Raw genomic sequence first — 26,983 nt, 5'->3', positions numbered from 1 at the left:
TTCGCAGCGCGACGATTTTTTCTTTCTTTATTTAATAATACATTTAAATAGTCCAAGTAATGTATACTGTACACCAGTGGTCATATGTTTATTTTGTGTGACATGACACCTATTGGTGTTGCCTATGAACAGTGCTAATTCAGGTTAAGAAACACTGTGACAGAGGCAAAAAAAAATGTATAATAACAACAACAACAACAATGATTATGAAGACGCATGCAAAAAAAAGGGAAAAGTAACTTTAAAGCAAAAATGAACAGCGACAAAGAAAAGTTAACCTATCTGAGTCCCAGCACACAATACACAAAGTAAGATTTCCAATACATTTATTTACAATAAGTGATAAATACAGTGCAAAAAGAATCCTAAACAAACAGCTCCAAAAGAAAAAGATATGAAGCGTGTTCTTCAGGAGCAGGTAAAGCCAAAACAAACCAAAGATCACTACCCGGTAGAAGGAAAACCTAATTGACCTACAACAATACTGTACACTACAGCCACAAGACATTTAAGTTGACCTTGGTTTAAGCTTAACACACCAAAGCTGCCACTACAGCCGTGACAACACATTTAAGCGTAACAACACACTTAAGCTTAGCGCCCATGTTGCAGGTTAGAGTACCCAGTAAGCCAATGTATAGAAAAATGATGTAGGAACTATATTTAAATATAAACATATACTTATAAAACGCTATTTAGGCTTCTGGAGTCGTTTTTGTGAGAAATTTTTACTTCCGCATTTGAAAACCGCCGAACCGGAAGTGACGTAACATGAGGTAGAGCGGTCAAAGTAAACAATAGGAAAGCAATGGATCGCCATGACAGCTCGGAAAGCTGGGGGAATTGTAGTCTAAATGTTTACTCGTATGTCGTATGATATATATATATATATATATATATATATATATATATATATATAACGTATATATAATTCATATATATGATGATATCATATAATTATGAGCCTGAAATGAAGCCAAGTGAGAAGGACAGGCCAGGGTTAGACAGAACAACTGTGAGTTGTGGTGTGAGGAGAACAGGGCGAGAGAACAGTGTTAGCTTATAGATGTATTCACGTTAGCCGACGATATGTACAACACTATGCTCAGATCATAATACTGTACAGATTATTATCATCATGTATCAGGCAATAGCAAAGCTAGTACTTAGACCCTTACCTGCATGTGTTATGTGTGTCAGCCATTAGGAGACAGTTTCCAGAGGAAGGGGGACTTTATAAAGGCTTTGAATTGACCCATTTGGTGACGATGAATAAAAAAAATTATCACAATCACAACTGTCTTACTGTACAAAAACTTTATATGTAGAAACAGCCAACACAAACATTAAAGTCGGTTTTTACAGATTGAAAATGAATTATAGAACATAATATATTATATTTATAATAATAATAATAATAATAGTGTCTTCTGCAGACTAATAACAAACACATAAATGCAGTACATTACAAGTTTATGTAGGATATGTTAATTAATTAAATTAAGACAAGGCACATTTTGTAAAACAGATGTACAATGTCTGACGGATCCGTGAGCGTCATGTTTCCCGCCGGCGGCCGAACCACATGCTGATGGCGGACCGTCACCGCGGGCGACCCGATGAAGGAGCCGGGACAGTGTCCACATATCGCCGGGATTATAATCATCCGGTCTATGGGTGAACGCTACACACTACCGCGTTTTTCAAAGCAGAAGCAGAAGTGAAGTCCCGTCTCTTACCCGGCACAAAACGCACACAGGCACGGAAGATCGCACCGTCCTTTTATTCGGAAACCTGTGGACTCGATGTCCTGACAGGCCATAATTCACAATCATTTACCACGACGATGATTAATTGAAATACAATAAGCACCGAAAACACACTGAATCATGACCGCTCCAACTGAATACCAACCTATCTCTGCACTGAGCGCGAACGCAGAGCCAAACGACTACCTCATGTGGCGTCATATGACGCGATGGTGAAAAAAAGCGTTTTTTTCAACACGGTCAAGGAAACTGTCACGTTTTCTATTAAATTTGTGCCCTTATGTCTTGCAAAACAATTTTTAATCCTGCATTTACTTTTCATATGGTATTTTCATACAAGGTTATATTAATCAAAAAAAATAAAAAAAACCTGCAACATGGGCTTTAACATACACCAACAAGAGCAACACTCCAAGTCTGGTCACACAACAGTCTCAGGCTCTTGGGAGAAGAAATCTCTCCGAATCTCTCTCCGGCTCTGCTTAAATACTGGATCCTCTTGCCATTGATGAGGAACAGCTGGTAGGTCCCATCACCTAGATTAGGACAGGGAGGAGCACAAGAAAATTGGACAAAACATACAACAAAACTACAACTCCCAGCAGGCCGTTGGGTCCATTGGCAGCACGCACACACACTCAATAAATCAATGAATGACACTTACACATTATAAAACACAAATGCATACACATCCACCAGTCAAATTAAATCATTAAAGGAAAATCCATCTTTGCAGTGCATACACAGAAGTGGCATTAATGTATTTTCACTGCATTTACAATTGCATAAATAAAGCTATGAGATCGTCACAATTAGAAATCAGGGGGAAAAAATTAAAATAATACTTTTAATATATGTCCAAATAGAAACTGTTATTTAAAATTGTAATAATATATCACAATACTGTAGTTTACAGCCTAGGCTACTATATTTTAATCAAATAAATGCAGGCTGGGGGAGCAGCAAGAGACTTATTTCAAAAACATGAAAAAAATCCACCTGACACACACACACACACACACACAAAAGTTTCAAGTTTTGAAAAATACAACAACAAACAGTAATATTGTAAAGTATAATAACAATTGAATTTATAATTATATAGGATTATGTAACGGTTCACAAAATTCACGGTTCAATCACTGTCTGTTGTTGCATTGAGACTCTGGTAGGGCTTTATTTTGAAATTCTCGTCAGCAAAATAGAGGGAAAACAAACAATATTGACAATATTGTTTATAAAATGTTACTCACCATGTTAATTTATGGTTAATTTGACTGTTCCGTTGCGTTCGCCTCACATACTTGATAATCGTGCCGTAAACATTACCTACGCCAATAGGAGGCGCTTATAATCGTGACGTGCGCCAATGGCAGCTGCAAAGGAGAAGCAATATGGGAAATACCGACTGTTTTAAGGAATAAACGCAGAATTTTTTGTTCTTATCGTGTTTAACACAATCTACACTCGATCGCGCGATGATATCCATCGTGAGAAATCGCAGTTTGAATTTTTTTTTTAGTTACCATCGAAGTGAAAGACAGTTCCACTCTGTGGTATAAATTGCCGCCGAGCGCCTGCTACTATTGTCGTTGAATGCGAACAGGCAGGCACCTGCCTGCCCATTGATCGCTAGAAAGGATCGGCTGATCTGGGCAGGTATACTGCCTTCGCAGCGCGACGATTTTTTCTTTCTTTATTTAATAATACATTTAAATAGTCCAAGTAATGTATACTGTACACCAGTGGTCATATGTTTATTTTGTGTGACATGACACCTATTGGTGTTGCCTATGAACAGTGCTAATTCAGGTTAAGAAACACTGTGACAGAGGCAAAAAAAAATGTATAATAACAACAACAACAACAATGATTATGAAGACGCATGCAAAAAAAAGGGAAAAGTAACTTTAAAGCAAAAATGAACAGCGACAAAGAAAAGTTAACCTATCTGAGTCCCAGCACACAATACACAAAGTAAGATTTCCAATACATTTATTTACAATAAGTGATAAATACAGTGCAAAAAGAATCCTAAACAAACAGCTCCAAAAGAAAAAGATATGAAGCGTGTTCTTCAGGAGCAGGTAAAGCCAAAACAAACCAAAGATCACTACCCGGTAGAAGGAAAACCTAATTGACCTACAACAATACTGTACACTACAGCCACAAGACATTTAAGTTGACCTTGGTTTAAGCTTAACACACCAAAGCTGCCACTACAGCCGTGACAACACATTTAAGCGTAACAACACACTTAAGCTTAGCGCCCATGTTGCAGGTTAGAGTACCCAGTAAGCCAATGTATAGAAAAATGATGTAGGAACTATATTTAAATATAAACATATACTTATAAAACGCTATTTAGGCTTCTGGAGTCGTTTTTGTGAGAAATTTTTACTTCCGCATTTGAAAACCGCCGAACCGGAAGTGACGTAACATGAGGTAGAGCGGTCAAAGTAAACAATAGGAAAGCAATGGATCGCCATGACAGCTCGGAAAGCTGGGGGAATTGTAGTCTAAATGTTTACTCGTATGTCGTATGATATATATATATATATATATATATATATAACGTATATATAATTCATATATATGATGATATCATATAATTATGAGCCTGAAATGAAGCCAAGTGAGAAGGACAGGCCAGGGTTAGACAGAACAACTGTGAGTTGTGGTGTGAGGAGAACAGGGCGAGAGAACAGTGTTAGCTTATAGATGTATTCACGTTAGCCGACGATATGTACAACACTATGCTCAGATCATAATACTGTACAGATTATTATCATCATGTATCAGGCAATAGCAAAGCTAGTACTTAGACCCTTACCTGCATGTGTTATGTGTGTCAGCCATTAGGAGACAGTTTCCAGAGGAAGGGGGACTTTATAAAGGCTTTGAATTGACCCATTTGGTGACGATGAATAAAAAAAATTATCACAATCACAACTGTCTTACTGTACAAAAACTTTATATGTAGAAACAGCCAACACAAACATTAAAGTCGGTTTTTACAGATTGAAAATGAATTATAGAACATAATATATTATATTTATAATAATAATAATAATAATAGTGTCTTCTGCAGACTAATAACAAACACATAAATGTCTTGAAACGTGTTGAAAAAAACGCTTTTTTTCACCATCGCGTCATATGACGCCACATGAGGTAGTCGTTTGGCTCTGCGTTCGCGCTCAGTGCAGAGATAGGTTGGTATTCAGTTGGAGCGGTCATGATTCAGTGTGTTTTCGGTGCTTATTGTATTTCAATTAATCATCGTCGTGGTAAATGATTGTGAATTATGGCCTGTCAGGACATTGAGTCCACAGGTTTCCGAATAAAAGGACGGTGCGATCTTCCGTGCCTGTGTGCGTTTTGTGCCGGGTAAGAGACGGGACTTCACTTCTGCTTCTGCTTTGAAAAACGCGGTAGTGTGTAGCGTTCACCCATAGACCGGATGATTATAATCCCGGCGATATGTGGACACTGTCCCGGCTCCTTCATCGGGTCGCCCGCGGTGACGGTCCGCCATCAGCATGTGGTTCGGCCGCCGGCGGGAAACATGACGCTCACGGATCCGTCAGACATTGTACATCTGTTTTACAAAATGTGCCTTGTCTTAATTTAATTAATTAACATATCCTACATAAACTTGTAATGTACTGCATTTATGTGTTTGTTATTAGTCTGCAGAAGACACTATTATTATTATTATTATTATAAATATAATATATTATGTTCTATAATTCATTTTCAATCTGTAAAAACCGACTTTAATGTTTGTGTTGGCTGTTTCTACATATAAAGTTTTTGTACAGTAAGACAGTTGTGATTGTGATAATTTTTTTTATTCATCGTCACCAAATGGGTCAATTCAAAGCCTTTATAAAGTCCCCCTTCCTCTGGAAACTGTCTCCTAATGGCTGACACACATAACACATGCAGGTAAGGGTCTAAGTACTAGCTTTGATATTGCCTGATACATGATGATAATAATCTGTACAGTATTATGATCTGAGCATAGTGTTGTACATATCGTCGGCTAACGTGAATACATCTATAAGCTAACACTGTTCTCTCGCCCTGTTCTCCTCACACCACAACTCACAGTTGTTCTGTCTAACCCTGGCCTGTCCTTCTCACTTGGCTTCATTTCAGGCTCATAATTATATGATATCATCATATATATGAATTATATATACGTTATATATATATATATATATATATATATCATACGACATACGAGTAAACATTTAGACTACAATTCCCCCAGCTTTCCGAGCTGTCATGGCGATCCATTGCTTTCCTATTGTTTACTTTGACCGCTCTACCTCATGTTACGTCACTTCCGGTTCGGCGGTTTTCAAATGCGGAAGTAAAAATTTCTCACAAAAACGACTCCAGAAGCCTAAATAGCGTTTTATAAGTATATGTTTATATTTAAATATAGTTCCTACATCATTTTTCTATACATTGGCTTACTGGGTACTCTAACCTGCAACATGGGCGCTAAGCTTAAGTGTGTTGTTACGCTTAAATGTGTTGTCACGGCTGTAGTGGCAGCTTTGGTGTGTTAAGCTTAAACCAAGGTCAACTTAAATGTCTTGTGGCTGTAGTGTACAGTATTGTTGTAGGTCAATTAGGTTTTCCTTCTACCGGGTAGTGATCTTTTGTTTGTTTTGGCTTTACCTGCTCCTGAAGAACACGCTTCATATCTTTTTCTTTTGGAGCTGTTTGTTTAGGATTCTTTTTGCACTGTATTTATCACTTATTGTAAATAAATGTATTGGAAATCTTACTTTGTGTATTGTGTGCTGGGACTCAGATAGGTTAACTTTTCTTTGTCGCTGTTCATTTTTGCTTTAAAGTTACTTTTCCCTTTTGCCCCTAGATTGTCCAATTTCCTGTGCTCCTCCCTGTCCTCATCTATGTGATGGGACCTACCAGCTGTTCCTCATCAATGGCAAGAGGATCCAGTATTTAAGCAGAGCCGGAGAGAGAGACTGGGAGAGAGTTCTTCTCCCACACTCTAAAAAATAATTCTGTGGCTTAGTAAATATCACAGAAATATTTAACTTTATTAACTTAATAAAATCTCTGAATATCGTCTACTTGATTGTTTGAGTTAAACATACCAAAATAATTGAGTAAAAATCCAACAGTTAATTTTATCTAAAATTTACAGATATATTTAAGTTTTCAATAAAATGATTTAGTATTTGACTAACCAATTATTTTTTTATAAAACACTTAATATACTTGTGAAATTTCTATAAAAATATTTGAGAATGTTGAATTAAACTGATCTGTTTCAAGAAACAAAAATATCAATATCAAATCAATATTATTAATATATTTAACACTCTTAATACAATGCACCCCTCCCACGCCCTCTGACGTGGGCTGTTTGAATTCTCTCCAGTCCAGAACACTTCTTCTCTTCTCAGCGTCGCAGAATTGGTGCATCTCCTCTGTGAAATTCAGATTTGTGTATGTTTTATTGTATCTATAAAATCATTACAGTGCTTTAAATCATTTTATTTAATGCAAAACAACACAGAGGTGTAATTCGACACCTAAACGAGAGTCGCACCTGTCTTTTCACGTGATTGAAACATGCATAAACACACGACTTTATTCCTAATGATAATGAATATAATTAATTTGGATGATAAAATGTCCTCAGAACTGTCACTTTTTGTTTATTGGCACAATTTGGCAGGTTATATGGAGTCAGTCGCTCGCAGTATCTTTCGGCTATGAGTGAAATGCAGGACAGCGGTCTAAAGTTCGAAGTTCACCGCAGAGCTCGAGTCCGGCACGAGAACCAATGCTGATCCGGTGGATATTTAATAACATACTAGTTGATTACACTTGAATTAGGCTACCTGAATGTTTAAATGTTTCATTTTTACTTCTAAAATGTTTGTTAAATGAGTTTAAATGTAGGCAATATTGCATACAGGTTAAAAACTGTGTAAAATGTGCTGTATTGCTTATCGACAATATTGGCCAATGTAATGTATATTGGTGGTTGTATGGAATAGGCTACTATTTTACAAAGTTTAGAGAAAAAAAAAATATGACTCAAATAAAAACAGTTAATATTACTCATAAATATTGTTTTTTAAACGTTTAAATGTTAAATTATTTCTACTCAATTTTATTTGTTAATGTACCAGATGCAGTTACTCAGATTTACTTAATTTTTTTACTTGCATTTACTCAATTCATACAGTATATTTCATTGATTTCACAGCTTTAAAATTTACTAAATTTTACTTTTAATTTACTAAACTTTAAAAATGTTTCACCAAAAAAAAATGGAGTAAATAATAGTTAAATATTATTGTATATATTCTTTTTTAATTTTTTTTTAATTTTTTTGACTGGTTAACTGGGAGTTAACAATAAATCGTGGTCTTACTTCCTCCTTTCTCTTCTCTAATTTGTCCAAAGCTCTGTACTCTTTCATCAAGATAGACACAAAATATAATTTATTCTTCTTTTAGATTTTGATGGAGGATGATCATAAGAAGAATGATGTCAGATAACTGTAAGTGTTTATTTCAATTGCCCTTTATTGCTGAATATTCAACATGGTCAAATTTGTGTTTAGTTTGTTTATGGTTTCCATTATATTTTGCCTTGTGGTTTAACATAAATGGCTGGACAGGTCAAATGTACCATATCAAAATAACCTAGTTGGTTTGTAAGGAACAGGAATGTAGGACTGAGGGTAAAACTAGTACTGATTACCAGGGCCCCAAGGGGAGAGAGGGCCCTCAAAAAGTCTAGAATAGTTTTACTTGGATATTTTCCATTTCCTAATTCATTTCCTAATTAAATTTCCTAATGAATGTCAGATGAAATGTAAAGTTAGTGTATTGGCTGAATAACTTGGTTGATTGACTGACTACATTTACATACAAAAAAGTAAAGACTATCTAAGGTCTCACGGTCCCACCTCTTGCTAATGCGCCAAATAGTCCATCTGCACGCATTTTGTTAATGTTAGTTTGTTGAGCATCTGGTGAAGCGCTTACTTCTGCTGTAGAAATGTATTTCTCAAAGAAAGTTGAGGAACATGGGGGCCCATCAGGACTGCCTATGCATTGGGCCCGGGATCTTGTGCTATGGCCCTGCCTCTGGCAAATCAATAGCTAATCATTTAAAACATGACACAGGCACAGCACACTTCACGTCATTTAGGCTACAGGCTACATTGAAAACTGCTTTCGTTTTCGAGGGCGGAAATGCAAGGGGGAACGAACTTGGAGAGCTGCTTAATAGTAGAATATGACGTTGTAGCCTACTTCTGATGAAACGAGACACTGACACTGTTTTTCATGTTTAATAAGGTAAAGCTGCTTAATTTAAAGAGATCTTTTGTATAGTTGATATAGCCTATGTACAACTACGTGACACAACTTTACTAGAGTGCAGAATTGCAGACCTTTTGCAAACATATCCACTGTGATCATATGCCTTTATTATGCTTTAATGCAAGCGAAGAAAGAAAAAGAACTTAGCCGTGATTAAGCTATATTGGGGCATTAATTCCCGGATCAAGGTCTGTTGTCCGACACGATGAGCAGCTTTGGTAAGTGAGATGTGCGATCTGATTAACCTACTTGACAAACTCAAATAGGTTGAAACACATACAAATCTCTATTTTGTACAATTAAACAAACAGTGCATTTGTTTAATTGTAAGATCAGTAGTTTAATTGTAGTTTGTTTAATTGTAAGGTCGTTTGTAAGATCAGTAGTAGCCTACATGTGTGGGTATAATTTATGATCTGTCGACATGTGGTTGATTTTAACAGGTCTTTACAGCAGGAAACAGAAGTCTCCTGATCCTGGTACCCAAGTAGCCAGACATAAAAGTGAGTTTACCCTGTTGTCATCATTATCAATGTTCACTTCGTAGACTTGAGCAAGCTTAAAGTAGCAACCAAGCAGCCAGTAAAGGAGTAACGGAATAGGCAAAAAAGAGCAAAAGTATGAGGGGTTATTCTTGGATTTTTTTCAACTGGGGTGCACAAAAGGGCACGTAGCAATAAGCAGTGACATGACGTCTTACGCACAGGGGCCAATCTTATGTTGTGTATTTATATGTACCAGAGAATGTCTAATAGGAAGAGAATTGGCACTCTCTGGTTACTTCCGGTTTCTGGACTGGCTGCAGTAACACGTCTCTGTCCATGCGGGGGCGCTCGCAGGCGAGTGCAGAATGAATGGAGGTCTATGGCGCTATACCCCTCAAAATACACTTTTCTCAGGATATAATTTTTTGTCTAGTAATTTGAATGTTGTATTCGAAAGGAGATGCAAAGAAATTACACACTGCTGGGTGTTAGATTTTTTAGAGTCACTTATTTGCTTTAAAAAGTCTTTTAAAATGTCAATGACGTCATACATATCGTACGACCAGAGATACTGCTTTACGGCAATCCTTCAGTCGCATTGGTGCTTTCGCGCTCTGCACTTTCTTTTCTCTCTAAGCATCGACAACACAGCTGACATAGGTAAATACACTTGCTAGAAGAGTTTTTGTTTTGTTTGTTTCTGGTCCCGCTTCGGATGCCATGATGCCATCAAGCGGTATCTCTGGTCGTAATCAGTCCTTCACTGACCAATCAGCGTTCATTAGCAGAATGCTAGCGTGTTATGGGCAACAACAACTCAACCTGTAAGAAATCGAAAGGACATAAGCACTCGTTCATTCAACTTTCGACCTATAACCCATGTTGAACTTGCAAAACCTACAATAAAATCGGAGATTTCTCAACGGCAATCGGGTGAAAGACAAATTTAGCCGTATAGCCCGATAGACTCCCATTCAGTCTGCACTCGCCCGCGATCACCTCCAGTGGAATTCTAACGGAACTGCAACCAAGATCGATACAATGGGGCTAATAGGAAGTGCCAAGGCTCTCCGTAGACGGGCTCTGTATGTACGCTGTATAATCTACGAGGCTGACTCCAGCTCCTTTTTCGCCAGCTCCTTATTCTCGTCGAACTATTCGTTCCACCTTAAAAAATGTTGGATGGTTGTTAACCCCTCCCCCTCGGTGCTTTTGGCCGTATTTCTTAAAGGAACAGTTGTATGTGAATTACAAGCCTGTGGATCGGGCAGCATTTTTCATTTAAAGCTACACTGTGTGATATTTTCCCCCATCTAGCGGTGAAATTGTATATGACTACCCAGTGAATATTAGTTTCTGTTCCTTTCAATTTCGAGGGCGTTTTAACTCCTACGGTGGCCATATTATTCCAAGATTAACATGGCTTCCAGTTCGACTTCGTCCAATTGCGCCTTTAAAACTATCACCTGTGATCCGTCGCAGCACAAATTTATGTTACAAGGTAAACAATACTTTTTCACCATTGACGTGAGGAAAAGTAACGCAAGTTATACTAGAGGTTGTTCTGGTGTTATGCACAACCATGCTATGGTTAGACAAGCAACTATAAAACTTCGAATTTACACAAATAGGCTGGATTACCTGTCGAGAAGAAAGCAAGCAACTTCGGCGTCCGTTTTAAAAGCTTTGCTCCTCATGAGCCCTTTCCATCTGGGAAAAGTTACTCCAATATTGACTTTGGTCTTGCTGATTTGCCTGTCGCGTTGACGTTTTAATTCTCTCTTTCGCTTCCTTGGCGACTCTGCTACATGTCCTCGAAAATAGGCGTGATCCTTCATCAGCAATCTTTCAAATCTGCCGGCAGTCGTGAGTAATCTCCCCCTCGCATTCGTCTCTGTGTCACTGAGTGTAAAGCGCGAAAGGCGAAGCTTGAATTTACAGGTATGTCCCTCTTTGGCTAATGTAGTTTCAAGATGGAGGGGCAACATGGCGACCGGCATTCGAACCCCTCACCCGTATGTACTTTCAATGGCAGATTATAAACTTACGAGAATACTTTATTGCTTGAAAGAAGTAAATATACATTAATGAGCACATATATTTTTGAAAGAACTAAGTGTTTTTTGCTAAGAATCAAAAAAAAAAAAATTACACAGTGTAGCTTTAACAGTGAAAATAAATTGCCTACTCCTGAAAAGATAATCTTGTCTGCCTCTATAAATGGTGTAAGCTATGTGGTAAATTATTATTTTGTAATTACTAAATGTTTTGTTTAAAAGTATGGAGAAACGTGACATTATGTTTCCAACTGAGATTTAATGTAATGTAATTTCTGTTCTTTATTAGAAGTTATCCATTTCTCCAGTCTAACATATATATTATATATATATATATATATATATATATATATATATATATATATATATATATATGCATGCATGACACACACACACACATACATGTGTATATATATATATATACACTAGGGCTTGCATAGACTAGTCGAGTAGTCGATAGATCGACTACTTCAACCACTGGTCGACGCTGTCGGAAACAATCGACTACTCGAGCGTCCATTAACCATAAATTAATTAAAAATGGCGAACGTCACCAACAGACACCACACGTCAGATGTGTGGAAGTATTTCATCAAGGATGACAAAAATATTGTAATTGGCCAACTCTGCATGAGGCCGTTCACATATTGCGTCTAAAAACGTGTGGAAAGCGCGGCCGCTGTCTCCTACAAGCGCTTGCGCTCCCATGGCGTCTGTCGTTGCTATGCAACCGTGAACTGCGCTCTCCATGATGATGACGACGAAGAAGTATCAGTATAGAAAACTGTTGACTATCAATCAGTTTGGGGTTGCCAGTGGGGGACTAGTTCACCACAGATGTCCGGTTAGAGACATGAAGAAGCAGCAGAAAGTTTTCTTTGCAGCTTTATTTTCTCCACAACAATTCCATTATGCTTCATAAGATGCCTGGGCATTTTTTGCATTTGATACCGGCTCAATTACTCTGGACCTTCGTGGGGCTGGTACTGGTCTAGAGCGGTCTTGGGTCTTTGATGAACCAGATACAGGAAGTGGAGATAATATCGGAGGAAATTGTGACTGCTGATTTCGCCAACTTAGCAATTCTTTCACCTCTTCTTCCAATTGAGGCATCTGTGATGTGAACTTAGTTTTGGCCTGCTTAAGATCATCTCTTTCCTCATTCAGCTGCTGAACCGTGACAATCAGGTCTCGGTGGAGTTTCCTTAAATCAGCATTCTCATCCCGCAGGGCTTCCATTTGCTGGTCCCATTGATCCGTTACATACCACCATTGTGGACTGTGATAATCACTATCATGTGCTGGTGCCTGTGGGGTGTCCATCCTGACATCCTCGTCGACAGATGCAGCACAAGAAGATTTGTGAGAATAGTTGGGTGGTGATAAGGATCTATGTAGGTTATAACCAGTCAAATCATAATCCTGCAAATGTGCTGGAAAAGATGATTGTCTCCTGGGCCGCACAATAGGGACTTCAGCTGATATCTGCTTCTCCATAACTGTGGAAAACTCTTGCTCCGGCTCGAAGGACCATATAGAAAACTGTTGACTATCAATCAGTTTGGGGTTGCGAGTGGGGGACTAGTTCACCACAGATGTCCGGTTAGAGACATGAAGAAGCAGCAGAAAGTTTTCTTTGCAGCTTTATTTTCTCCACAACAATTCCATATGCTTCAATAAAGGTTTAGCACATAAGTGCAGATGAGTACATTCGTGAGGCCATGAGTATGGCTGTGGTCTAAAACAAAGCATACAATATATATATATATATATATATCAATATAACATAACATAACATAACGGGTGGTGGTGGCGCAATGGATAAGACACATGCCTTTGGTGTGAGAGACCCGGGTTCGAATCCACTGTGAGACACCAATGTGTCCCTGAGCAAGACACTTAACCCCTAGTTGCTCCAGAGGCGTGCGACCTCTGACATATATAGCAATTGTAAGTCGCTTTGAATAAAAGCGTCAGCTAAATGAATAAATGTAAATGTAAAAATGTAACAAAACAAAAACAATTCAATAACAAGATAAATACATACAATGAGATGTAGCAGAAATGCTTCCATGAAACATAAGCAACATCATGTGAACACAAATGAATCCCTACTTCTATGTGAAGCATCCCCAAACAAGGAGCAGACAAAACAGCACCAAACAAACAAACACATTTCATCCAACAGTCAACATGAGTTGAAATACATAAACCAACTTACTTGTATTATATACGCACACGCACACGCACACGCACACATCAATGGCAAGAAAGCATAGAGTCTGTTTGCTACACTCATCCCATGCAGAGCTATTTACTACAAATGCTAATCAATGCCACCTGCTGGAGATGGGCGGAGCCTAGTGTCTTCACGTTGCTGCTTTGACAGCGTGCTCTGAGATTGGCTGATTGCCAGAGCAAGTCTCACACTCAATACAAAATTTACAATGGGCCTTTTTAACAATCAGCAAAGGATTAATTGATTTCTAGCCCTTGCATTAGCTTTTATTTCTGGAGATGAGAAGGAAAAACCCGCCTGGAAAAACTAGCACACCACGTTGCTTCCATTATGAGCGCGCTCGCCACGCGCCTACATTTGAAATAACGACCTTGAGCGCGAAAAAGACGCGATATGTGAACGGCCCCTAGAAGCAGACGTCTGAAATGAAAGGCAAGAACGGTTTTCATTTACAGTAGCATGAACCACGAGTAGTCGAGTAACTCGAGTATTGTTTTGATAAGAAATCGACTAGCAGAAATCAGTAGTCGTGCAACCCCTAATATACACTCACCTAAAGGATTATTAGGAACACCATACTAATACTGTGTTTGACCCCCTTTCGCCTTCAGAACTGCCTTAATTCTACGTTGCATTGATTCAACAAGGTGCTGAAAGCATTCTTTAGAAATGTTGGCCCATATTGATAGGATAGCATCTTGCAGTTGATGGAGATTTGTGGGATGCACATCCAGGGCACGAAGCTCCCGTTCCACCACATCCCAAAGATGCTCTATTGGGTTGAGATCTGGTGACTGTGGGGGCCATTTTAGTACAGTGAACTCATTGTCATGTTCAAGAAACCAATTTGAAATGATTCGAGCTTTGTGACATGGTGCATTATCCCGCTGGAAGTAGCCATCAGAGGATGGGTACATGGTGGTCATAAAGGGATGGACATGGTCAGAAACAATGCTCAGGTAGGCCGTGGCATTTAAACGATGCCCAATTGGCACTAAGGGGCCTAAAGTGTGCCAAGAAAACATCCCCCACACCATTACACCACCACCACTAGCCTGCACAGTGGTAACAAGGCATGATGGATCCATGTTCTCATTCTGTTTACGCCAAATTCTGACTCTACCATCTGAATGTCTCAACAGAAATCGAGACTCATCAGACCAGGCAACATTTTTCCAGTCTTCAACTGTCCAATTTTGGTGAGCTCGTGCAAATTGTAGCCTCTTTTTCCTATTTGTAGTGGAGATGAGTGGTACCCGGTGGGGTCTTCTGCTGTTGTAGCCCATCCACCTCAAGGTTGTGCGTGTTGTGGCTTCACAAATGCTTTGCTGCATACCTCGGTTGTAACGAGTAGTTATTTCAGTCAAAGTTGCTCTTCTATCAGCTTGAATCAGTCGGCCCATTCTCCTCTGACCTCTAGCATCAACAAGGCATTTTCGCCCACAGGACTGCCGCATACTGGATGTTTTTCCCTTTTCACACCATTCTTTGTAAACCCTAGAAATGGTTGTGCGTGAAAATCCCAGTAACTGAGCAGATTGTGAAATACTCAGACCGGCCCGTCTGGCACCAACAACCATGCCACGCTCAAAATTGCTTAAATCACCTTTCTTTCCCATTCTGACATTCAGTTTGGAGTTCAGGAGATTGTCTTGACCAGGACCACACCCCTAAATGCATTGAAGCAACTGCCATGTGTTTGGTTGATTAGATAATTGCATTAATGAGAAATTGAACAAAACTTGACTCTTCTGTAGTTACATCGTGTACTTAGACCGACGGAAAATGAAAAGTTGTGATTTTCTAGGCTGATATGGCTAGGAACTATATTCTCATTCCTGCGTAATAATCAAGAAACTTTGCTGCAGTACCATGGGTGAAGCAGGCGTAATGATATGACGCAGCGCATGCTGCCTGATAATAGGCTACTGAGCTGGGGACTATTTTCAGGTGCTGCGTCATATCATTACGCCTGCTTCACCCATGGTACTGCAGCAAAGTTTCTTGATTATTACGCAGGAATGAGAGTATAGTTCCTAGCCATATCAGCCTAGAAAATCACAACTTTTCATTTTCTGTCGGTCTTAGTACACGATGTAACTACAGAAGAGTCAAGTTTTAAATAGGAAAAATATCGAAACTCTTTGTTCATTTTTTTAAGAGAGATGCTAACGGTCTTGTCCGGTTCAATTCATTATGCTAAGCTATGTTAAAAGTGGGACCCCCAGACCCGGAGATCGGCTGAATGGATTTGAAAACGGTAAAACTCAACTGTTTAACTCTGGGGGAGTTGTAAAATGAGCCTATTTCCAAAAAAAGTGGAGTATCCCTTTAAGAAGTAGCCTACACTCGATAATTTGATTCTGGAAACGGGTCTGTTGGCTCGGTAAGTTTCGTTTGTATCCCCAGCCAACATTTTTTGTTTTCCAAACGTTCACTTTTGGTTATGGAAACATTAAAAAGTAAAACTTCATTTTTACTTGGAACGTTGATTTGTAACTAGTGATGTGACATTTGAACCGAGGCGTCTGAGCTTGTGTCGAGAAAAAATGGGCGTGCCAGATGAAGCCGCGATTCGAGGCTTTGTTGTTAACGTGAAAATCACGTGACTAATGACAAACGAGGCCTTGGTTTGTGTGGATACGTCATCGGTTCGGTCTGAGTGTCGCTTCCGGAAAAAGCGGGTTCGAAACTCGCGCCACCTTGAGGGTGTTGTCAGCAGTAGTAGAAGCAGTTGTAGTAGTGTCAGAGAGTCAGATAACTATCATTGTCATTGTCGTTATTGTGTCATATATGTATTAGGGATGTATATTATTGCATTATCAGGTTAGAATAGTTATAGTATATTGTTATTATTAATTATAGTAGCTACATTAGGCTATAGTCTTGTTATATGAATTAGATAATATTATTTGGATTGATTTGGATTTTTGGATCTGGACTGGATTGCTTTTTGATTTGGATTGCCCTTTTGGATTTGTTTACTTTTGTGACCTCTTCCTTTTTCCTGGAAATGGAGCCAGCAAGAAAGAGGAAATCCTCCCCTGTCTGGGCTCAGCAGAAGCATCAGTATCCTCATTTATACCAGCTGGCACTGGCATGTTCCCCTGCATCCTCTGTTCCTTGTGAAAGGATCTTTTCCAAGGCTGGAGAGATTTTGTCAGAGAAGTGGAATCGTCTAAACCACAACACACTTGAAATAATTCTGTTTCTCAAGAAAAATCTATTGTAATCCTTTCTTCACCCACCCCAAACTGCAGTGTTGCAGTCTATATCCCCAGTCCCGTAAGCACAACACTGCACTAAAACTAGTAACAGTTCACTGCACAAACCCCCCCAGAAACAAATTTTCCCACCCCAGACTATGCTGTTGCAGTTTACTTTACTACACTCCCTACACCATAATCACTGCACTCAACACAGTGTCACTTTTGTTGTTCATACTGTCACTATCCAAACAATTTATGAATAATTAATTAACTGTGTGTGTGTGTGTGTGACAGTTGTCTCTGCACAAGTAAATTCAGACAGAGAAAGATACATATTTTATATTATACCCAGGCAATGGACAAATGTCTGCTCAGGTCTTTTTTTAAAGGTTACAGACATTAACAGTGAGAAGAAAATAAATAAAGTTTATTTATCGGGGACGACACTGGTTCAGAATTAATTCATTTTACTGCTATTTCTTTTCACAGTAGCTAGGTGTCACTAGTGAGCAATGCTGAATGAAGCTTCGAGTAATGAACCTTTGGCTGAAGCAATGGGCTGCGAGGTCTCCGGGGTTCAGTAAGCCAAATTTTTCCATCACTATTTGTAACATTCCAACAACATTCCAATGAACATCATTTGAAGGCTAGTGTCACAAATTGCTCTAGACACGAAGGTTGAAAAGGGAAAATCCAAGGACAGGCAGAGATCAAAACCAAGAAACGGGAATAACAGACAGAACGCTCAGAATTGCAGTACAAACACTAAACAAGACTTCACAGTGAATGAATGAGAAAACCAGGCTTATTTGAGGTGAGCTAAACAAGGTAATGACAGGTGGATGTGATCATGGCTGATTAGTCTGGGCAAAGGATTATGGGGAATGGAGTCAGTGAGGGAATGATAATAGTCTGATGTGGAGTGCCTTCTGCTGGCTCTCACGGGCACTCCAGCTGGTGACTGTAACAGTTAGTATGATTTGCCTGAAACATTTGAACACCAGCTGTTAACAAGCAGAATCACTGAAGGAAAGAGAAACAGCAAGACCGGGAATAACTGACTTCCAGCCACAGCCTTGATGATGAAATCAACTGAAGATAAAAGAAAACATTAAATCTCTCAAGGTCTCAACAGAGGATGATTAAACATCTCCACAAATAGTTTTACCAGTTTCACTTATTGCTAACCAGTTGACTTTATTTCTTTCAAACTTACAAATATTCTTACTGAGATAAAGGTTTTCGTTAGAAGTCACCATGATGGTAATCAGTGTGTGCTTTAGTTGGTCCTCTTGATCCTTGATTTGAGTGTTTTATGCAAACATTTATGTATTGCTTGAGAAAGTTCAAAAAGCAGACTGATATGTTTTTTATTGAATATCAAATTAGTGCTTTAGTTTTATGACTGGTTTAAATCAAGGGCGTAGGTTTGGCCTCAGCTTTGGTGGGGACATCCCCCTCCCCCTCCCCCTGGAATGAGTTTTCTATATGTAATTAAATAATGAACATGAACAAATGAATAAAATACACACGTATCATAGTATGCATTCAACACAACAAATCCATTATTATTATCTATTATTATTATTATTATCCATGATTACAGTATTCCATTAATACTAAAATTGTATCTACTATTATATATCAAATTCTATTGATATATTCTATTCTTAAATATTAAATTCTTAGGCTACACTCACTCACAAATGCATGACATAAATAGAATGTAGAAACGAAAAATGTCTCAGATCCACTGTTTATGTTGACTGCAAGATTCTAAGTTAAGGTCAGCTAATTAACATTCAGTGACTTGCTAACGTAGCATTCTATCATGATAGCGCGACTTCTATGAGTCTATCAGTGCTGCACAGCCTAATCAATAGCCTACTCTTAACCTTAGTTGAAAGATTGCTGCTGCTAGGTTTAACTGTAACAACATGGTAACACATACTATCACCAATCAATACTATTTTCCACAGTAGAATCTGCATTTGAAAGCCTGGTCAGTCACTACTACTGCTAGTTTATTTGTGTGGCTAGTTATTTTGCCTACTTACACTCTGCTTAATAAAAAACTTCGTATGTCCCCTTTCTTCTTCTTGGGTGGCATAGCTGATCTATCTACAAAGTACAAAAAGTGGCAAAAAACGGAATATTACTCTGGCCTTTGTATGTGGCAGAGAGACAGCCCTGCTAACTTACCGTCGTCGACGCGCGCGCGCACACACACACACACACACACACACACACACACACACACACACCCACCCGCTCGCTGCCAGTGCAAGCACAAAAGTAGTCCCGGCCCGCGCGTGTAGCCTGTCAGATACACCGCCGCCAATCAAATTACGGCGTTTCTTGTACTGTCGTTGTTTTGGCCGTTGGAATCGATCCAAATAGCAGCGCAAAGATCCAAATAGCAGTTCAAAGGAGCTTGCTAAATATTGGTGGGGACAAATTTGTCATCTCAAAATATTGATTGGGACTAGTACCTAGCGTCCCCCCCTAAACCTACGCCCATGGTTTAAATAATTGAAGTTGAAGCATTAATGTATAAAAAAGGTGTTGTGATAGAAAGAGCACTTGTAGCACTGAAGAGATCTGTGTGAAATCTTCCAAAAACACTACAACCTTCTTGTGTAAATGTTGAGACACACTTAGACAATCACTCATCATGCAAACCTCAACAATGGTGACCCAGCAAAAATGATTTATGTCTAAAGAGTAAAATAATTCAGCTACATAATGTATTCATGCTGCAATGCATGCTGGGAGCCATGAATGAGTTTGGTGTGCTGGCATTGTTGTCTTTCATATGCTGATTGTTGATGTCTGTGAGTGTCTAAATAACACACCAATTTATGACTTCATGCTCACAATATAGTTTAATAATTTTTCAGAATGTCTGATTATCATAGTAGTATCACAGCAGCACAATATTTAAACAAATGAATAACATAACTCACTTATCAGTGAGAACTGATATAAACAATGAATCAGACCACTTCACAATGACATTAATTAACAGACAACATCACCTGATGTTATTCTGTCTCAGATTCCTCTGACACAGTAAATGTGTTTTCTGAACACATTAAAGCAGCCAGAGAAAAACTAACAAAACAATCAAGATGCAAGAGCCCAACTAGGAAACACTGATCATGGTGAATGAGCATGAAATGGGCGTTTGGAATTTGCCCTTTGCCCACATCTCAATAATTTCAACTTCTCAGTAGATAGAGAAACTAGAGAAACAGTGTCATTGAGCTGTTGTGTCTCTCTCTGGAATGTTTGACTGTTTCGCTGTTTAGGCTGTTGTGTGCATTTGTGTTTGCAGAAAAATGGCAGAGGCCAGTATTTCTGTGGCTGAGGATCAGGTCATCTGTCCAATCTGTCTGGATCTACTGAAGGAACCAGTGACCATTCCCTGTGGACACAGTTACTGTATGCGCTGTATTACAGACTACTGGAATAAAGAAGATCAGACGGGAGACTACAGCTGCCCTCAGTGCAGACAGACCTTCACTCCAAGACCTGTTTTAGGGGAAAACACCATGCAAGTGCTGGAGAAACTCAAGACGACAAAACTACAAGCTACTCGTACTGTTTGGTGTGAGTGTGACGTCTGTACTGGGGACAAAAACAAAGCCATCAAGTCTTGTCTGGAGTGTCTGAAATCTTACTGTCAAATTCACCTCAAAGAACATGACTGTTTCTTTCAAGATGAGACACGAAATAACAGATGCCAATGAACGACTGCAGGAGATGATCTGCCCTCAACATAATAAACCGCTGGAATATTTCTGTCTGACTGACCTGCAGTATATCTGTTACCTGTGTATAATGGGCAAGCACAAAATCCACAAGACTGTATCAGCTGAAGCAGAGAGGGGTGAGAACCAGGTAAGTTGGGGTTATGCTAATGCTAACAGTAACGCCTAAACACGTCAAAACAACAAGAAACATGTTTTGTATGCGTACATTATAAACATCAAACACTGAACAAAAACTGATACTTTAATTTTATTGACAAAGTAAAAAGCATATTTCAGACCAGAAGCATATTATGTGAATCTTAATATTAGCCTAAATAATATTAGCATTGCTTCCTCCTTTTTGAATCAAAATTCCAATTATTATTTTTTACTTTTTATGTTTTATCATGTGATTAACAATTATTTGTTCATTTCAGTCGGCACTGAATATTTTAAACGGATTCAATGTTGCTGAGGTTTGTGTACAGAATTGAAGTAATTTCAAAATTGCAGTGTGAATGTGGACTATTTGAATTCTATTGTATGAAAATAACTTTTAATATTTTTTAACAAACTCGTGCACCACTTAAAATATATTGGTATTGGGTATTAGGTTGGAGTGACAATCTTGAAAAACTATGTTGAGCGCAAGTGTGGTGTTTCTGGCAAGGTGAGTTTTAAAACCTTCTAATGAAAGAGTTGCTGCAGACTAAAATCCAGTCAGTCAGTGAAAAAACGTATTCTTATGGTTAATTGATTATTAATTTGAGCCACTAGACTCGAGGAATATGTCCCCTAAGACTCCAAATGAGAGCTTTTCAGTGTTGTTAGGAATGTTGTAAGACGATGCTGAGTATTGTGCTGCTCTTATTAGATAATGGTGAATCTCACTGCATGCAAACAGACACAGTAAATGTGCTCTTTATGAACCATCCCAAGCTCTGTTTTTAATCTCTGGAAAACCTTTATTTAAAAAAGAAAGAAAATTGTGCTGAAGTATTTTTCTTCATGTTTCCAGTCTCTCTCTGCAGACTTGGTACCTGCAGACCAGAGCAGAATTGATGAATTAGTAATTGAATTGGAAAAAATCGGTGATAACTTAACAGGTAATAAACAGAATAGATCATTTTACTTACTGTTACGTTGTGGTAGGCCCTACATAATGTTCACTGTTACAAAATGAGTCTTGCATTATGTTATACTGTATAAAAACAGAAATGACATTAGGGATGCACAGTTCATCATACACACACACACACACACACACACACACACACACACACACACACACACACACACACACACACACACACACAAAGAATTCTGTAAAAAAAAACAGATAACTGGCAGAAAATTACCAGGACATTATGCAGTAATTTTACGGACATTTCCGTTAACCCTAAAACACAATACAATGAAGTTCAAAATTCAAAATGCAGGTAAAACACCTCTAAAAAATAAACAGGGAAAATTCTGTCAAATTAATACGGTACATTCTGCCCTATGTTTACAGATTATTTTTAGAGTGTAGCCTTTATTAATGATTACAGCTATACCACGATTAACCAATGATGAAAGTGTTATTTACAACATGTCATTTAGTTGTGCCACTGTTGTGTCAAAAGTTCCTGTTAACAAAGTGTTTTTGTATTAATTGAGAATTGTGCTTATTAACGGGTGTAAAAAGGGATATGCAACAAATCATACAACAGATGCACAACAAAGTCATGGATTTTATATGCATGTCCTCTATGACCTGTAAATAACCAAAACTACAATTTTAAACAGGTTCATATGCATATATTTTACCTTGACTAGATGCCTATAGCATTCTTAGGTTTTAATATTTTTATTAAAGGGATAGCCTAAAGGTATTTTTCAGCACGTTATTTTAACTTCTAATGCATTTCATGATTACAGCTCCTTGTTTGTAATTTTTGTTTTTATTATTTTAAACTTGTTTTTGTTTCACGTTTTCTGTAGCTTATAGAATCATGGGTCCAAAAGACAAGCCTTCATTCATTAAGGCAAGTTTATTTATATAGCACATTTCATACACTATGGTCATTCAAAGTACTTTACACAGAAAGGAATCAAAATAATCACAAAATAAAGCAAGGAAAATTAAAACAGTTATACAGGGAATTAAAAGAGTAAAAAGATGATGCATAGATAAACTTCTCAAGTGGACAAAAAGCGGACTTTGAGTGAACCCTTAGTATTTCTAGCTGATGTGATCCTAATGATCTAAGTGGTCTGTTAGGTTTATATTCAGTGAGCATATCTACAATAGGCCATTGAGTGATTTAAATACCAGTAATAATACTTTAAAATCAATCCTAAATGTGAATGGGTTACCATACTTGGCCATCACGTGTCACTTTCACTTTTCACTTTCAATGTAAAGACTGGAGGATTGATGTGATATGTTCCTATCTTCTGGTTCTGTTCAGAATCTTGGCAGCCGCATTCTGCATAAACTGTCTTATGGTCTTTTTGGGAAGGCCAGTGAGGAGTCCATGACAACAATCCACCCGGCTGTTGATGAAAGCATGAACAGATTTAACATATTAAAGTTTGTGACAATATATAACTTTGAACGTGGAACTGGCCGTCCGTTACACTGAACCAGTGATCATTCAGAGGAGCAAAGAGCAGACTGAGAAATACTGTCAAGATTATGTGAGGTCTGCTCACGCTTCTGGAACAAAAACATCAACTCAACTGTTATCAAATGACAAGAATCACAGCATCAGAATAGACCAGCTGTTCAGTCCCGACAGTGACGGAAACACACCGAAAACTGTGATTCTCTGTGGTGATTCTGGAAGAGGTAAATCCTTCACGTTACAGAAGATCATGTTGGACTGGGCATCTGGAAAACTTTACTCTGAAAACTTTGATGTGGTTTTTCGGTTGAAGAGTGACGAGCTGAAGTGTATTTCTGAGGAGATGAGCTTGATTGAGCTCTTGAGCTGGAGTTGCAGTTTAACATCAGATCAGATCTCACAGATATTTTGGGGATATTTAATTTAATTTTATCAATCAATAAATTCCTCTTGAAACAAACTTTGTTGTATTATTTTAATTTAATACTGTGAAGCTGCTTTGATACAATCTGTATTGTGAAAAGCGCTATACAAATAAACTTGACTTGACTTGACTTGACAGATACTAGAGTTAACACCAGAGAAAGTTCTCTTCCTCATTGATGGAATGGATGAGTTCTCATTTAATCCACACATTCAAATATTATCGCCTACTGATCCATACCAGAAAGCCCCAACTATGGACATCCTTAATTGCTTACTGAGGGATCTCTTACTGTTGGGGTCATCTGTGATTGTCACCACTAGATATACAGCTGCCGCAGAATTAAGCAATCTCCTCAAAGGACCTCAGCGTATCATTGAGATTGTGGGCTTCTCTGAGAAAGGGGTGCAGGAGTACTTCCACAAATTCTTTCAGGATGAGCAACTCTTCAAGAAAACATATGAGAGTGTGAAAGCAAATGAAGGCCTCCTGACGACTTGCTCTGTGCCTTTGCTGTGTTGGATGGTCTGTTTTTGTCTGGAGAAGCACAATACAGATGGTGATCATGTGATGGCAGAACTAAAGAAAACCACGGCACTTCCATATATGTTCACTTTGTGTCCACTCTACTGAAGCATCATGGCCAGAGTCAGTCTGTCCTCACCATGCTTAGGAGTCTGGGTCAGCTGGCAGAGAGAGGAATACAAAATCAGCAAGTCTTTTTTTGATCTTAAAGGAAAAGAAAAACATGAACCATTTTTCAAGTTTATCCATTTCAGCTTTCAGGAGTTCTTCACTGCTCTTTATTATGTCTTGCTGGATGAAGAAGAGTCTTGTTGGAAAGTCAGTGAGCTGTTTTACTTGATGGAATCAGAAGCTATAATTTACAGATCATCTCCAATATTCCGAGGTAGACTATCAAATCCCATCCCTTCAGTCATGATGTTTCTCTGTGGTCTCTACAACGAGAAGGTGAGCAGCCAACTCTTTGAAAATATAAATTGGACTGTTCCTCACAACATAAAACTAAAGAAAAGAGAACTGAAAAAAAAGCTGATAAAAAGGATTCATGCAATGACACGCCAGTATGGATTTGAGTTATTTGGTCTCCACTGTCTGTATGAGCTCCAGGATGAGGAGTGTGTCAGGAAAGCTCTGGAAACTCACAGCTTCATGGATCTGTCTTGTATTTCTCTGAGGAGCACAGACTGTTGGGCGCTGCTGTACTGTCTTCAGTTCTGTCCACACATCAGAGAACTGAACCTCATGTATTGTGATTTAACAGCTGATAAACTCAAGATTCTTCAGCCAGCACTCTGTATGTGTGAGACTCTGAGGTCAGTGTCATGCATGATTGTTGTTGTTAATTTAGATAAATTGTTTAATTTTATATATTTTTCAAGTAATTATTAGGATTCAAGTGCACACACACTTGTATTCAAGAAAATGTTATTTTTTACTTTACATTTTTATGGATAATTAATTAATTCAGACAAATTAATGAAAAAAACAAATGAAATAAACATGAATAGAGTGATGACATTTTCTATCCACATGCATTTTTAACTAGATTTTATAAAACATTTTTATGAAGCCCTGCACATGACATGCAAGAATAAATAGTAAATCGCACGATTTAGCCTACTATTTTTTTTTTTTCTTCTGCATGTCATGTGCGGGGCTCCGTAATTTTACTTTTCTTCATGGACACTTTTATTTGTCATATATTCGCCATACTTTTATGTGGCCCATATATCACGAATATGTCATGGCTTACTTTTAATAAAACATTCAGTAACACATTTAACATTATAGATGATTTTTGTTTTTGACTTAAGGTTTTCAGTGGAGCATTTGTCAGAAGTTGGAGATTTGATCCAGATTCTCGGGGAATCAAAAATCTTGAGAGAACTGAAGTAAATTACTTTCATAATCATTGCCATTTTAAATGACTAGTTGTTTAAACAAGTTATCTGTTCTTCTGACTTGGTAGAGTTCAAGAGGATGAATACAGTGCTGAGAGTCTCAGATGGACGCTTGATCGGTCAGTCACTTGTGGAGATGTCTTGTAAGAATCTATTGCACATACTGTAATCTTTCTTATCAAGATGGTATAATTTATATTTCAGAGTATATTCATGGTGAGTGTATGATGCTGTTATCAAATGTTCCTGCTTCTCCCTGTGTGATTTAGATTTACAAAGCTCATTATGCAAGGTCATATTGTCTGTTTCTATGATGTATATAATTAGAAAATATTATGATTGATAATAGTAGACTAGCCTACTAAAAACTGCTTTCGTTTTCGAGGGCGGAAATGCAAGGGGGAACTAACTTGGAGAACTGCTTAATAGTAGAATATGGCGTAGCCTAGCCTACTTCTGATGAAACGAGACACTGACACTGTTTTTCATGTTTAATAAGGTAAAGCTGCTTAATTTAAAGCGTCCTGTTGTATAAAGTGATATATAGCCTAAACGTGACACAACTTTACTAGAGTATCCACTTTACAAACATATCCACTATGATCAATTTTGTTGTGTATTCATTTTATTATTGAGAGGAAAGCGCACAGCACATTTACATATTGATCTAATCGTCTCTCCGTCGCTCTCAGCAGTGTGTGCGGTGTCGGGATATTTGCTAACGCTGTCTGCCAGGGGCGATTCTAGGATTTTCATTTTAGGGGGGCTCAGCCCCCAATGAGGGTATGATTAAAAAAAAAAAAAAAAAGTTAGTTTATGGTCTAATGCTCATTATTAACTAGTTTCATTCATTCATCCAGTAACATGCATATGGCACGGTTTTATAATCACTGAGGTACCGAATGTGAGGTATTTAGGGGGGTTCGGGGGCATGCTTCCCCGAGAACATTTTAATTTCTCTGATCTACATAAAATTATGTGCATTTTAAGATGTTTTGAAGGCCAAAAAAATTGGATAATAGCTTAAAAACCATGTGCGGGCAGCTGTTTTTTTCTCACCTCATCAGCATCACACTCTTTTTCTCTTTGTTTTTATCTTGCTCTGTCTTTTCCCCTCCTA

The 26,983-nt window shown here is 38.2% G+C and overlaps 3 protein-coding genes across 9 annotated transcripts in view; 2 read left to right on the top strand and 1 right to left on the bottom strand.

The window, feature by feature from the left end:
- The window catches only part of LOC309501214 (G-protein-signaling modulator 2-like), a 159,780-nt gene that overhangs the window by 109,317 nt on the left and 23,480 nt on the right, over positions 1–26,983 (bottom strand). The gene's annotated exons all lie outside the window — the stretch shown is intronic.
- On the top strand, positions 8,784–23,910 carry LOC309501199 (uncharacterized protein; the record flags this gene model as incomplete). 7 transcript variants are annotated; one of them, XR_014206778.1, is made up of 6 exons in its annotated part: positions 8,788–9,378; positions 9,604–9,663; positions 20,488–21,053; positions 21,519–21,575; positions 21,924–22,011; positions 22,889–23,910. XR_014206778.1 is itself a non-coding variant. In XM_082173278.1 (5 exons), 5 exons carry the CDS (start codon positions 20,856–20,858, stop codon positions 22,948–22,950), a joined length of 444 nt encoding a protein of 147 aa, XP_082029404.1. In that variant the 3' UTR covers positions 22,951–23,910. The 7 variants fall into 7 exon arrangements, 2 of the variants coding, with proteins under 2 accessions (XP_082029404.1, XP_082029403.1); XR_014206779.1 differs by lacking the exon at positions 21,519–21,575 and having other exon boundaries at positions 8,789–9,378; XR_014206780.1 differs by having other exon boundaries at positions 8,791–9,378; positions 21,519–22,011.
- On the top strand, positions 24,079–26,010 carry LOC309500500 (NACHT, LRR and PYD domains-containing protein 1 homolog; the record flags this gene model as incomplete). The annotated part of the gene is given in 5 exon segments (XM_082172108.1): positions 24,079–24,532; positions 24,535–24,662; positions 24,664–25,275; positions 25,777–25,854; positions 25,932–26,010. Coding segments are annotated over 5 exon segments (1,308 nt in total). The 5' UTR covers positions 24,079–24,121.

This window comes from Leuciscus leuciscus, assembly GCF_965113295.1.
Source record: "Leuciscus leuciscus genome assembly, chromosome: 6".
Classification (NCBI taxonomy): domain Eukaryota; kingdom Metazoa; phylum Chordata; class Actinopteri; order Cypriniformes; family Leuciscidae; genus Leuciscus; species Leuciscus leuciscus.
Note: the sequence above shows the minus strand (reverse complement) of the source record. Positions and strands in the feature narration are given on the sequence as shown.